We start from the raw sequence: 14,937 nt of genomic DNA on the forward strand, positions 1-14,937 counted from the left end.
GCTGAAGGGGTCATGTAAGTGTCTAATGAATCGGGGACTCCGTCCCACTGGCTCAGGATTTGTCCCTGTAGCCTCCCCGAATGGTACTGAGCCCATAAAACCGCTGGGATACAAGAAGTTAACAGGCCCAGGACAGACATGGCCTCCCTTATGGGGAGCTCCTTTAGTTTCATTAGCTGAGACACTTTCTGCCTGACCAAAATCACCTTGGATTGGGGAAGAAAGGAGATTTGACGGGTGGAATCCAGGCCTATCCTCGGGAATGTGCATACCTGAGAAGGGACCAGGTAGGTTTTGTCTAGATTTACTCCCCACCCTAGGTTCAACAGAATTTTTTTGAGTCTGAAGAACCTGCCGAACCAAGAGCTCCTCCGAGTCTGACACCAAAAGGAAAGTACGGAACTAAGGAAGTACAGAACTATGACTATATTTTGTTCTCTTACATGGGCCATCACCTCGGCCATAAGTTTGGTGAAGATTCAGGGAGCCTGTGATAGGCCAAAGGGAAGCGCCTGAAACTGGAGCTGAAAAAGACAGGTTCCCAAGACTACCTCCACCCTTAAATATTTTTGATGACCTTGGAAAATCAGGACATGATAATATGCGTCCCTCAAATCCAAGGTGACCATAAAACAGTTCTGGCTCAGGTTCAGGATAGCCGATCGTTTCCATCCGAAATTTGTGGTACTTCAGGAAACGATTCAATAGCTTGAGATTTATTATAGTGCGGAAGGAGCCATTGGGGCTTTCTTACCAGGAAAAGTGTGGAGTAGTATCCCAGACCTCGCTCTTCTTCCGGAACCTGAACCAGAACTCTCTTCTGAATCAAGGAGAAAACTTCTTTCTCCAGGGCAGCCTGTTTCTCTGGAAACCTTCGGAGATCTGTTGGAACAAATCTAAGAGTCGGGAGACCTGAAAAAACAATTTTTAAACCGGTTTTTATTGTGGACAAAACCCAGTGGCTTGCAGAAATTTTCTCCCATTGAGGAAGAAAATGAGACAACCTGCCCCCCACTGGGAACCTTAAGTCATTGCTGACGGGACCTCTTGGAGGTTTCAGGGGTAGTGAACATGAAACCTCTGCTTCTTCTCTGGCCTCGCCACTGCCTGGCCCTGTATGAACCTCTCTGAAATTCCACCCTTCCTCTTCCACGAAAGGGCATCTTGTTCTGGATAGGGAAGGAAGGGATTAAGGGAAAGGCCTTCTTCCTATCCGCTGCTTTCTCTAAGACTAGATCTAAATCAGTCCCAAAAAGAAAGGAACCTTCTCAGGATATAGCACATAATTTAGATTTGGAGGTGAGATCACCTCCTTTCCACTCTTTAAACCAAAAAGCCCGTCTGGCAGAGTTGGCACAGGCCGAGGCTTTAGTGGATAGTCTTAGGGTGTCTGCAGAAGCATCCGATATAAAGTCTGCCGCTGCTGCCAAGGTAGGCATTGATTGAAGCAATTGGTCTCTAGGAGCACCATCCCTGATCTGCTCCTCCAGCTGATTAATCCAGACCTTTAAAGATCTTGCCACAGATGTGGTAGCAATAATTGGCCTGAAGGAGTCTGCTGCTGCTTCCCAGGCTCTTTTAAGAAATCCATCAGCCCTTCTGTCCATTGGCTCCTTTAGAGAGCCGGCATCCTCAAAAGGTAAGGCTGCTTTTTTAGACATCTTAGCTACAGGTGGATCAATTCTAGGGGACCTATCCCAATTGTCGGTGAATTCTTCCTGAAAAGGATATTTTGTCTTATTAATGCTTGGTACTATAGCTTATCTCTTATCTGGTCTTTGCCATTCAGACTTTATAATAGAGGTCAAAGAGTCATGCACTGGAAAACCAATCATTTTGCGGGGTGTAAGGCATTCATACATGCGATCTTGCACAGATAAAGGCTCAATCCTATCATCAAGCTTCATGGTAGATCTAACCACTCTGACTAGACCGTCCACATTTTCAGTAGGAAAAAGAGCACCGCTATGAACTTCCTCCAAAATTTCTGACTCTTCATCCAAATCACCCTCTTCAAATTAAAAAAAAATCTCTTTGCTCTGAACAACCAGGTACAGAAGAATGGATGGCTATAGTGGAATAACTAGGCTCTGGCTGCACGGATGACCAAGTAGACATACATGCCTTAATCTCTTCTCTGACTACCTCCTGCATACTTTTGGGGAAAGACGGAGACACATCCTCCACAATCCTTTTAACACAGGCTTCACAATGTGAACTTAAATAATTTGGATCCAGCTTCATTCTACAAAGAACACACTCTTTACTTTTATATTTAGCCTTCCTAGGCGTTTCCTTAGCCTAAAACAAATGAACAAAAACTACCATTAAAAGTTTGCAAAAAAAGACTTCATGGGACAGGTGTACCCTTACCCCACCATAGTACCGGTTCGGCTGTTACAGCAGGCTCCATTTCAATGCGGGTCACTTGCTCCATAAGTCACTGACTTGGAGCAAGCACCTCTCCTGGATCCTGGAGAGGTACTGGACTGGCTGGGCGCCCCTCCATTTTAAATTCCCCCCTGGATTCCGTCCTTCCCGGTCAGAAGCCGCAAGGACTTCCCTCTCTGGGTACTTAGAATAGGCCACAGTGCAACCTTTCTCCTCCTGGCGGAAGCGCACTGATGTGACGTGCGCTGAATACGTACGCACGTCACGCAACGTGCGTGCGTACGCATGCACACAGACTCCGCCCCCTCTTCCCGGAAGCGAATGCCGCCGGATCGCAAACGATAGGCCGCACCGCAAGAGGAGGAAGAGAAGGCCGCGTGCATTGCCGGAGGGAGCGAGAGGGACCGGGATACGCGCGCCATGCGCGAGACGGGGAGAGGTCGCCCAGACTTAGCAGCTGCCCCCATATGAAGGACTTTAAGCCGCTTGCAGGTACCCTGTATGTCTCAATTAGACCAGGGCCCCCACAGTCCACATACTTACATGCAAACTGCCCGAAGTACGGGACCCGTCCCGGTTACCATCCGCAGGACAGGAAACAGAACTGGTGAATAGCAGCTCCTATGGTCCTTATATGCTCATTCTACCAGATCAGTTTCTACATCCTGGGCAGAAAGAGCCTCAGCTTCTATTCAGCAGATCTGAGATTCAGCCACCTGGAGTTCACCACATACCTTTTACAAACACTACAGGTTGAATCAAATGAGAGATGAGGAACTTTCATTTGGTCGTAAAGTTCTCCAGACAGTAGTCCCCCCCCCCCTCTAATTATTAGTCTAGTCTACTCCCTCTCCAAAGGTGCCATCATGGGCGATAGGGAAAACATAAATTACTCTTACCGGTAATTGTTTTTCGTTGAGGCCATGATGGCACCTACTTATTCCCTCCCATGTTATATGTAAAAAAAAAAAAAAAAGGGGAGATATATTATTATTTCCTAGCTATATATGTAGGTTATGGTTGATTATTATTCATTGATAATTCCTTTTAGGTTGTTACTAGTGTTGCTCGCGAATATTCGCAATTCGAATATTATTCGCGAATATCGCATATTCGCGAATTCGCGAATTTCGCGAATATAGCGCTATATATTCGTAATTACGAATATTCTTTTTTTTTTTTTTTTTTTTTCTTCTTCACAGTACACATCACAGTGATCACCCCTCTCTGCTTCCAGCTTGTGTGGTGTAAAGAAGGCTCTAATACTACTGTGTGAGACTGGCGTGCGAAAATTCGCATATGCGAAAATTAGCATATGCTAATTTTCGCATATGCGAATTTCCACTTATGTTAATTTTCGCATGCGCGTATTTTCGCATACGCGAAAATAAAACGGGGATATAACGAATATGCGAATATTCGCGAATATATGACGAATATTCGTCCATATATTCGCGAATATTCGCGAATTCGAATATGGCCTATGCCGCTCAACACTAGTTGTTACTCCTTGATACTTGCTTAAGAACTGGGGAATAGCAGCTCCTATGGTCCTTATATGCAAACTGTTTCCAGTTCCTGTTTCCTGTCCTGAGGAAGGAGGCGGTCTCTCCAAAGGTGCCATCATGGGCGATAGGGAAAAAAGTGTTATACCTACAGCATGCTACAGTTGAAAGTAAAACACAACGAAAAGCAAAACACTGTGAATGTGGACAATCTTTTTCTTTAGACTATAAAGTAACATCAGTTACTTTATAAAGTAACATTAAAGGAGATATGCAGCAGGGAATAAGTGTCTGATCGTGGGGGGCAGCTTGGCCCCGGCTCTGACTGTAATGACGTGTCGCACCCAGCACAGAAGCTGGTGGAAAGATGCTCCCTCCATACAGGGGGGGGGGGTTTGACTAGCTTTCGTGCTGGGTACATCACGTGAATTAGAAAACACAATTAAGTGTATGAAACCAGACTAAAAGTGCCCTGTCATTATTTAAGCGGTAAGCCAAATATAAATGCAAATTGCAGTAAAATAATAAAAAATAGGTCGTGCAAAATGTATTATGCGGGAAAGAGAAGTTGTAAAATATGCCAGTTTTATTAAGGTTGTCTACCCTTTCTTGCTGAAAACTACTAACAAATTTATAGGTAGGTAATGAGGTGGTCGAAGAAAAAGAACAACATATTATGCTATGAATGCCATGTTAGCCACCATCTCTTTCCCCTGTCGATACATCTGCTTCACTAGGAGGATAAGGATATAAATGTAGAAATACCTGACTTTCTTGCTTACTGCTACTTTCAACTGCAGTGGTAAATGTAGCTGTAAAAACATATGATATTATAATATTCACACATTATATTCTTTTTTTTTTTTTTAAATAAAATCAGTTCGATATAAAGTAAAATTATGTTCATTTTGTTTAAGGGTTATTGTCACTGGATAGTCAGGATACACAATAAATGTGTTTAAAAAAAAACATTATAGTTATATAGAAATTAAATCTCCCACCCAACATTTGTTGTAGTATTATGTCATGATGTGGCAAAGGGAGTATAGGGCCAGCTCCGAAGCAGAGCCCACTATATACAGACAATTGAGATCTGTCAGAAGTGGCCGAGACCAAAGATAACCTATATTTTACTGTGTGCTCCATCCCTCGGGGGGCCTCCCTTTCCCCCTTACTGTATGCTCTATCCTGGCCATTTCTTTTTTTGAGTTCCTGCATCTCAAAATGCATGTGCATGCCCCGGCCAGAGGGGGCTCAGCTGTAATCCATTTGCCAGTTGCAGCATTTGTTGGATCATTGGAAAAGCCCAATAAGACAGTGATCTACTGAAACAAAACACAATCACCAGGGTTGGTTTCACTTTGTGGAAGGCCTAACAGCTCACAAAGGTTGTCAAAGCTGTTGCATGGAAATGTCCATAAACAAATGTGTCCAGTTTCGTATACTGCGTAGTAATAATATTATAATATATATTCTACAGTACTATAAAGAACTCTTACCATTAACAAAGGAACGAGGCTCCACATACATTGTAAAAACATATGGAAATGGTTGAAGGAATTTTTGTCTATGCTTGAACCTTAGGCAAGAAGCACTGTCCCATTTACTCTTGTCTAGAGGATACAAGTCAAAGGAAAATCTTCATAATAGGAAAAAAGTCCCCTTACCAATACCCACCCTACAACAGTACTGTTAACAATTAAGACACACAATCTAGTGCTAGGTCCTGGCCACCATATTTCTTTCCCTGGCTCCCAGGACTACAAGCATTAATAACTTTTATAAATACACATTAGTAACACTTCATTTCAAGACCCATGAAAATACAAAGTGGCTTCAGCATACATGGCTCTTTGGAATAGGAAAGTCTGTTTTTTTCCTCAGAGTTTCCTTTTAAGAGTTTCATGTATATAGTAAAACAAGTACACTAAATATAACAGTGGATTACATTTACATTATAGTTTAAAGGATACAAGGAAAAATTATGAAATGCTTTGTAGAAAAAGGTTGTAAATTATCATGGTTAGCAAGTACAGCCCTAACAGAGTCCTATAAAAGGAAAGAAACACAAGAAAGTAAATCAATACAGTAGCAATGCGATACGGTGGCATAGCAACTGGGTGACACCAGCCTGATACGGTGACACCATGCTGCTGAGTGCACCCCCCCCCCCCCCCCCCGGTCTTTAGCTGCACCTGACTACAACCCCGATAGCACCCCCCTCTCCTCGGCTGATAGAACTCCATTACCCCCGCCAGTTGCGTTTGCCCTGGCGGCCGACCCAGGTCTGAAGAGGGACATCGCGCAAGTGCCGTCCCTCCACAGACCCGTGCAGGAGAACATCAACAACGTCACTCGTCAGGCCGTCCCAGACAGAAGAAGTGCCGCGCTGGCCAGGTGAGTGTATATATGTGTGTGTGTGTCTGTCTGTGTGTGTGACAAATATGCTACCTACTGTGGGGAACCTGCTACCTAATGTGGGGAAACAATGCTACCTAATGTGGGGAACTATGCTACCTAATGTGGGGAAACTGCTGCCTACCTAATGTGGGGAAACAATGCTAGCTAATATGGGAAAACCATGCTACCTACCTAATGTGGGGAAACTATACTACCTACCAAATGTGGGGAAACTTTGCTACCTACCTAATGTGGCGAAACTATGCTACCTAATGTGGCGAAACTATGCTACCTAATGTGGCAAAACTATGCTACCTAATGTGAGGAAACTATGCTACCTAATGTGAGGAAACTATGCTACCTAATGTGGAGAAACTGCTGCCTTCCTAATGTGCCAGAAAGTTTAACAGATTTGTTAATGACTTATATTTAAAAATGTAAAAATCTTAATCCTTCCAGTGCTTATCAGCTACTGTATGCTCCACAGGAAGTTTTTTCTTTTTTAACTTCTTTTCTGTCTGACCACAGTGCTCTCTGCTGACACCTCTATCCATTTTAGGAACTGTCCATAAGGATTTTTCTGTGACACGTTTTCTACCCTTCTCCCCCATATAGAAGGTTCACTGATTTTGGGTGGTGATTCAAATTTGGCATTGGATCATGTCATGGACAAATCAGCCTCGGGGCCCCCTAGTTTGAGAGTTCCCTCTCCCCAGGGCCTACAGCTTGTTAAATCGCTATTTAACCATGATTTGACAGATGCTTGGAGGAACTTTAATCCCAATACACAGGATTATACGTAATCCCCCGCCCCCCACTGCACTTATTTCCGGATAGATCATATTTTTTCCTCAAGCTTTACTGCTGCTGAACACCTATGCAAAGATTCTCCCTTGTGCATGGTACGACCTCGATATTGTATGTGTGGGCCTCAGCGACTGGTGGGTTAAACCAGAGACATTTTGCTGGTGTTTAAATGAATCATTACTCTCAGACCATGCCACGGTGGAGGAACTCACCGAAGAACTCAAATTCTTCTTTACCACTAATTCTGCTACAGGGGTTTCCCCACCTATAGTGTGGATGGCCCATAAGGCCATGATCAGAGGAAAGTTGATTCAGCTGGGTGTCCGGTTTAAGAAAGCCTATCTTTCTGCCTTGAAGGCCAAAGAAAAGGCTTATGCTGATCTCTTAGATGAACATAAAACTTTCCCTGACCGCAACCTTAGAACCAGGATTGAGGATGCCCAAGCAGATCTTAATATGACACTTACGGTTCGTACAGAAAAAAGCTTAACCCCTTAAGGACCGGGCGTTTTTAGGTTTTTGCTCTTTCGTTTTTTCCTCCTAACATCTAAAAAATCATAACTCTTAAAACTTTGCACCTAAAAATCTATATTATGGCTTATTTTTTGCGCCACCAATTCTACTTTGTAATGATATCAGTCATTTTACCCAAAAACGACGAACGGCGAAACGAGAAAAAAAATCATTGTGCGACAAAATTGAAAAAAATACAGCCATTTTGTAAATTTTGGGGGCTTCCGTTTCTACGTAGTACATTTTTCAGTAAAAATTACACATTATCTTTATTCTCTAGGTCCATACGGTTAAAATGATACCCTACTTGTATAGGTTTGATTTAGTATTACTTCAGAAAAAAAATCATAACTACATGCAGGAAAATGTATAAGTTTAAAATTGTCATCTTCTGACCCCTATAACTTTTTTATTTTTCCGTGTTCAGGGCGCTATGAGGGCTAATTTTTTGCGCCGTGATCTGAAGTTTTTGTCGGTTTCATTTTTGCATTGATCTGACTTTTTGATTGCTTTTTATTCATCTTTTCATGATATAAAAAGTGACAAAAAATACGCTATTTTGGACTTTGGAATTTTTTTGCGCGTACGCCATTGACTGTGCAGTTCAATTAGTGATATATTATAAATCGGACATTTCCGCACGCGGCGATACCACATGTTTATTTTTGTTTTTATTTACAGTTTTTTTTTTATTATTGGAAATGCCGGGTGATTCAAACTTTTATTAGGGGAAGGGATAATTCAAAGGGTTAATGATTTTTTTTACACTTTTCTTTTGCAATATTATAGCCCCCATAGGGGGCTATAACATTGCATTTACTGATCTTTAACAGCGTTCAATGCATCTCCATAGGGATGCATTGATCAGGGTTTTCGGCGATTGATTGCTCAAGCCTGGATCTCAGGCTTGAAGCATTCAATCAGCAATCAGACTGCAGGAAGGAAGGTAAGAAGACCTTCTCCTGTAGTACAGCTGTTCGGGATGCTGCAATTTCACTGCGGCGATCCCGAACAGCTCCCTGAGCTAACCAGCACTTTTTACTTTCACTTTTAGCCGCGTGGCTCAACTTTGAGCACGCGGCTAAAGGGTTAATAGCACTGATCACGGTGCCGCACGCTATTAGAGGCGGGTCCCGGCTTCACTATGATGCCGGGCCCGCCGCGATATGATGCGGGGTCACTGTGGGACCCCACGTTATATCACGGAAGCGGGACCAATGATGTACTCATACGTCCTTGGTCCTTAAGGGGTTAAGATGGTCAGGCTATCGTTTTTTTTTCTTGAGGTGATAAATCAGGAACCCTATTGGCGAGAAAGCTGGCTCCTAGGTGATCCCTGGGGAAGGTTCCCAGGCTTTGCCTACGTGACGGCACTTTGTCCCAAAACCATAAACTGGTTCTTAGGGAGTTTGCTAGTCATTTTCAAACTCTCTATGGTCCCCCATCCCCCTTGGATAGGGATCGGGCGTCTGTCTTCCTTTCTTCTGCAAACCTACCTCCACTTTCTCTAGATCATAGAGACATAATGGAGAAACCGATTACTTCAGATGAGGTCTTGTTAGCAATTAGAGCTTCGAAATCATCAAGCTCCCCTGGCCCGGATGGATTTGGTGCTCTTTATTATAAAAATAATTGCCCCTGTTCTGCTATCTCACCTAATCTTTTTAACGCTATACGCCAGGGTGCCCCTTTGGGTCCTGAATATTACATGGCCGTTGTTAAAACAATTCCCAAACTGAATAAGGATCACTAATTATTGGCCTCTCTCTTTAATTAATAATGATATGAAGCTACTTACTAAAATTATGACCATGCGTATGAACAGGTTTATTGCATCTTATATACATCCGGACCAGGTGGGCTTTATCCCGGGTAGGCATGCACCTGATCAAACCTGTAGGATTAAAGATTAAGTCTCACTTCTGCACTCCCCCTGGGACGGTGATACCAGTCCTTGTTCGGGCCTGCTACTTTCTCTTGATCTATGGAAGGCCTTTGATTCATTGAACTGGGAGTATTTGTTTTTCACCTTAGAACATAGGGGCTTTGGCCCAGGATTCCTGATGCTCTTACATAATTTATATGCTGCCCCCTGGTCTGTGGTCAATCTGCAGGGATTAAGTCTTGGAGGCCTTCCAGATTGGGAGGGGAACGTGACAGGGTTGTCCCCTCTCCCCTGTCCTGTCTGACCTGGCAATAGAGCCACTGGCAGCTGTTATTTGTAGTTCTTCCTCAATTAGGGGTATCGGGGCAGGGGAACATAAATTTGCGCTTTTTGCTGATGAACTTTTATTATCTCTCCCCTCTCTCCTGACCTCTCTCCCTAATTTATTTAGCATCTTGCACCAATTTATGGAGTTGTCGGATTTAGAACTGAATCACTCTAAGTCTGTAGCTTTAAACATTAACTTACCGGACAGGACGGTAAAACTTTTGGAACTCAACTTTGATTTCCAGTGGAGTAAATGTAGCTAACCCCTATAGTATTCTCTCTTTACTCCGCTAATTAGAAACGATCTGCAAACTTGGTCTAGCTTCCCTCTTTCGTGGCTAGATAGGATAGCTTTGATTAAAATGAATATTTTACCCAGGCTGTTGTATGCTTTTCGTTCCCTTCCAGTGTCTGTCCCAGACTCCGCTTTAGAGCGATTACAGTCTGACTTACTGCGCTTTATCTGGGTTCAAGGGGTAGCAGGGTGGGCTGTATAACTCTTTATGCTTCCCGCCCTCTAGAGGGCTTAGGGATGCCTAACCTTAAGAAATATTTCCAAGCAGCTAGATTGGGTCAGTTGACACAAATTCATGGTGGACATTCCTGATCTAAGTGGGTCGCTATAGAAGGAGAAGGATTAGCTTCTCCTAGCACACCACTTTCTTTACTTCAGTGGCTCCCTTCTAGGGACAGAGCTCCGTTTCTGTCGCCTGACTTTCACAATCACTAGCTTTATGGGATAGTCTCCGCAATCGCTTCCCATTGCAATCAGCCCACACTCCGGTGCCCCAATTGTCTGTAATCCTAGGTTCCCTCCTGGCATGGTCTCTTTGGCCTTCTCCTGGTCTTCTTCGCGTAGTTGACTTTATAGACAGATTAGGCATTAAATCGGCTGATCACTTTCGTACTTTTCATGGTTTGCCTGACTGAATTATTTTGCTATAAACAAATTTCCCATTTTTTATCTAGCCTGAAAAGTCTGGGGACAGACATTACCTCTTGCTTTTCATACGAATCCCTATGCTTCTCCTCCTCGGAGGGCAGAGGTTTAATCTCCACTATCTATAGTACCTTACTGGGCCCAGCTATTATGCTCCCATATATGTTGGCGTGGGAAAAGGACCATGGGGAGATCACTCGAGCTGAAGGACTGGGCAAGTAGTGCTATGGTATCTTCTAGACTCTCAAAAACTATTTGACGAAAACTGGCAGCCTTGCATGGAGTATTTAAAGTTATTCTTCTTAATATTACCACTAGCATAAGGAACTCCCTTTCCCCCCTTCTCTCCTCCCTTTCCCCCTTCTCTCCTCCCTTTCCCCCTCCCCTAATCCTTTCCCATCCTTCAGTCTCTATCCCGCGTGTTTTGTGGGTCCCCCCATGTGTTTCTGTCCTTCCCGTGTCGGTCTCCCGTATACCCCGTGACTTGTTTATCTTTAGACATTTGGATCATACCAAGTTGCTCATGGTTAAGTCCTTTTTCCCCTTTTTTTTATTTAGTCTTTTGTCGAGGGTTACATAAGACGACTGACGGTCCTAAATGGTCTATTAGAAGCGACCCCTAGCAGTTGCCATACTGTGAATAATAGCTTTACCTTCTAGTTTTGATTGCTTATTACTACTATAGAGGTTCCCTCCTTATTGATATGTCTTTTGATATCTGTTCATTGATTTGTATTCATATTATGAGCAACTCTAAATGTAACCTTTTCCTATATTCTAATTCTTAAATAAAAACTTTGATAGTTCGGAACTGTCCATAGAGGAGCAAATCACCATAGCAAACCTCTCCTGCTCTGGACAGTTCCTGTCATGGACCGAGGTGTCAGCAGAGAGCACTGTGGTAACACTAGAAAGGAAATTCAAAAAGAAAAGAACTTCCTGTGGTGCATACAGCAGCTGATAAATACTGGAAAGATTAAGATTTTTAAATAGAAGTAATGTACAAATCTGTTTAACTTTCTGGCATCAGTTTAAGTCATTCTAGGAACTGTAGTTTTAAATGGGTGAAAACTTCTTCAATGCGCTACACCATTGCCGTCTGTCATAACAGGATAAAAACTTACTTTGGGGGGTAGGTATCGGGTGACAGTGACACCATTTTTTACCGCACCCGGTGACACCAACCCTAGCAACGCCACTGATGTGATAAAGCTCAACTAATTCAACTATAAGAGTATGTTCAGATGTGGCAGATTTGTTGCCACTATCCCATTACTACTCTGTCCTACTGTATTGTACTTTGATCTACATTATATGCAATCCAATGCAGAGTTTATATTGTAATATTAACTGTTATTACTAAATGCTGTAGTAAAAGAAAAAACAAATTACGCGTAACCCTTTCATCAGATCAGTATACAAGAAATTAGTACATACAGGTTATATAGGTATAAAAATGGCACCCAAATAAAGGTAGGAGGGACCTAACACAATCACAATACAAAATTAATAGGTTAGCAATAGTTAAAATCTATTTTTTTTAATTGATACATAAAACTATAGTAAAATAAATCATATAATGTGAGTACAATGGTAAAAAAAAAACACATAGTAATATAAATATAAACTATCTTAGAGTAGTAAGTGAGTGTGTCAGTGGGGTAGCGTGGTTAGGACAGCAGTGCGCTGCGATCACTGTGTGTCTGGATCGCACAATGCTGTGCAGAGTATTCTTGCTTGGGATGCCAAGGTTGCCAAGGAGCCTCGTGACCTGCAACAGCCAATCAGCTTGGGACATGCTCCATGAATGAGGAGACATCGCTCACTCGTAAGCTTGTGAGGCCGGGGAGTGTATTCAGCAACATGGAGACAAATCAAGGGTATTAGGCAGTGCTGGAGAACAGCCTGAATGACCACACAGGGCAGAGAATGCGGAGACCCGTTTGGGGAACCTCAGTAGTAACATAGTTCATGAGGTTGAAAAAAGACCAGAGTCCATCAAGTTCAACCTATATCCCTACTGAGTTGATCCAGAGGAAGGCAAAAAACCCTCATACTAGAGGTAAAAATTCCTTCCGGACTCCAAATATGGCAGTCAGAATAAATCCCTGGATCAACGTATTGTCCCTATAAATCTAGTATACATAACCAGCGATGTTATTACTCTCCAAAAATGCATCCAGACCCCTTTTGAACTCTTTTACAGAGTTCACCATGACCACCTCCTCCCGGAGAGAATTCCACAGTCTCTGCTCTTACAGTAAAGGACCCCCCTCTGTGCTGGTGTAGAAAACTTCTTTCCTCTAAACGTAGAGGATGCCCCCTTGTTATAGATACAGTCCTGGGTATGAATAGATCATGGGAGAGATCTCTGTATGGCCCCCTGATATATTTATACATAGTTATTAGGTCGCCCCTAAGCCTTCTTTTTTCTAAACTAAATAACCCTAATTCTGATAATCTTTCTGTGTACTGTAGTCCTCCCATTCCCTGTATTACCCTGGTTGCCAGTCTTTGAACCCTCTCCAGCTCCACTATCTCTTTCTTTTACACTGGTGCCCAGTACTGTACACGGTATTCCATGTGTGGTCTGACTAGTGATTTGTACAGCGGTAGAATTATTTCCTTCTCGTGGGCATCTATGCCCCTATTGATGCACCCCATGATTTTATTAGCCTTGGCAGCAGCTGCCAGACACTGGTCACTATAGCTAAATTTATTGTTAACTAAGACTCCTAAGTCCTTTTCTATGTCAGTCGTCCCAAGTGTTCTCCCATTTAATACATAATCCCAGCCCGGATTTTTCCTCCCCATATGCATTACCTTACATTTATCAGTGTAGAACCTCATTTGCCACTTCCCAGCCCAAACCTTTAACCTATCCAGATCCAGTTGTAACAGTGCACTGTCCTCTATTGTGTTTACCGCTTTACAGAGTTTAGTATCATCTGCAAAGATTGTTACTTTACTATTCAACCCCTCTACAAGGTTATTAATAAATATATTAAATAGGGGTGTGAATCGCCAAGAATTTGGCGATACGATTCGAATCGCGATACCAGTGTGGCGATTCGATATATCCCGATATATCGCGATACCGTCTAGGTGACGATACATCAAGATATATCCCGATACATAGCCCACCTGGGAGCATTCATAGATCCCAATAGACGCCGCTGTCAGCTTTGACAGCGGCGATCTAGTAGTCCAACGTGCACTTTTCTCATTTTATCCTGTCTGGGCTGCAAAATAAAAGAAAACACACTTACTCTTACCTGCCAAGGAGCCCCCGGAGCTCTGGTACACTCCGGTACAGGTGTTCGGTCCCTGGGCTGTATTCTTCTTACTTCCTGTTAGCCCGGCACGTCACACGGAGCTTCAGCCTATCACCAGCAGAGGCGGGACATCGCTGCGCCGGACTACTCCTTTAATAGCCAGCCGCGGCGATCGCCGCATGCTGGCTATTAGCGGCGGCCCCCAGCTACTGAGAACAGCCGGGGGCTGCAGAGTATGGAGCGGGCACGAGTCCGGAGCCCGCTTCATACACAATGCAGAGCACCGCATGCTGGATACTAGCGGCGGTGATGCATCAGCAGCCCCCGGCTACTGAAATCAGATTTCAGTAGCCGGGGGTCGCAGAGTACGGAGCGGGCACGAGTCGGAGCCCGCTCCATACACCCAGAGCGCTGCCGCATCAGATCCGGCCTGCCCGGCTCCACAAATGTGGAACTTGTATCTCCTGATGCCCGGGACATGCTGTTCCGGGCGTCAGGAGATACAAATTCCACATCCCTAAAAGAATCGATTCAAAAATATTTTGAATCGATTCAGTATCGCCAAATGAAAAAATTGCGATAATCGCGCGAATCGATTTTTACTTACATCCCTAATATTAAACAGAACAGGACCCAAGACGGACCCCTGTGGTACACCACTAGTAACAGTCACCCAATCAGAATAAGTACCATTAATAACCATCCTCTGTTTCCTATCCCTGAGCCAGTTACTTACCCACTTACACACATTGTCCCCCAGCCCGATCCTTCTCATTTTATGCACCAACCTTTTATGCGGCACTGTATCAAATGCTTTGGAAAAATCCAGATATACGACATCCAGCGATTCCCCCTGGTCCAGTCTGGAGCTCTCCTCCTCATAGAAGCTGACCA

At 43.6% G+C, this 14,937-nt stretch overlaps 1 protein-coding gene across 6 annotated transcripts in view; it reads right to left on the reverse strand.

The window, feature by feature from the left end:
• Positions 1-14,937, reverse strand: part of MAJIN (membrane anchored junction protein) — a 135,807-nt gene that overhangs the window by 28,720 nt on the left and 92,150 nt on the right. For all 6 annotated transcript variants that reach the window (XM_056527057.1, XM_056527058.1, XM_056527056.1 and 3 more), the window contains 3 exons: positions 5,870-5,945; positions 5,396-5,509; positions 4,662-4,708 (listed from right to left, as the gene is read on the reverse strand). In XM_056527057.1, coding sequence (XP_056383032.1) covers positions 4,662-4,708; positions 5,396-5,509; positions 5,870-5,945 — 237 coding nt within the window. The remainder of the gene's footprint in view (positions 1-4,661; positions 4,709-5,395; positions 5,510-5,869; positions 5,946-14,937) is intronic.

The sequence above is a fragment of the Hyla sarda genome, chromosome 6, assembly GCF_029499605.1.
Source record: "Hyla sarda isolate aHylSar1 chromosome 6, aHylSar1.hap1, whole genome shotgun sequence".
Lineage (NCBI taxonomy): Eukaryota > Metazoa > Chordata > Amphibia > Anura > Hylidae > Hyla > Hyla sarda.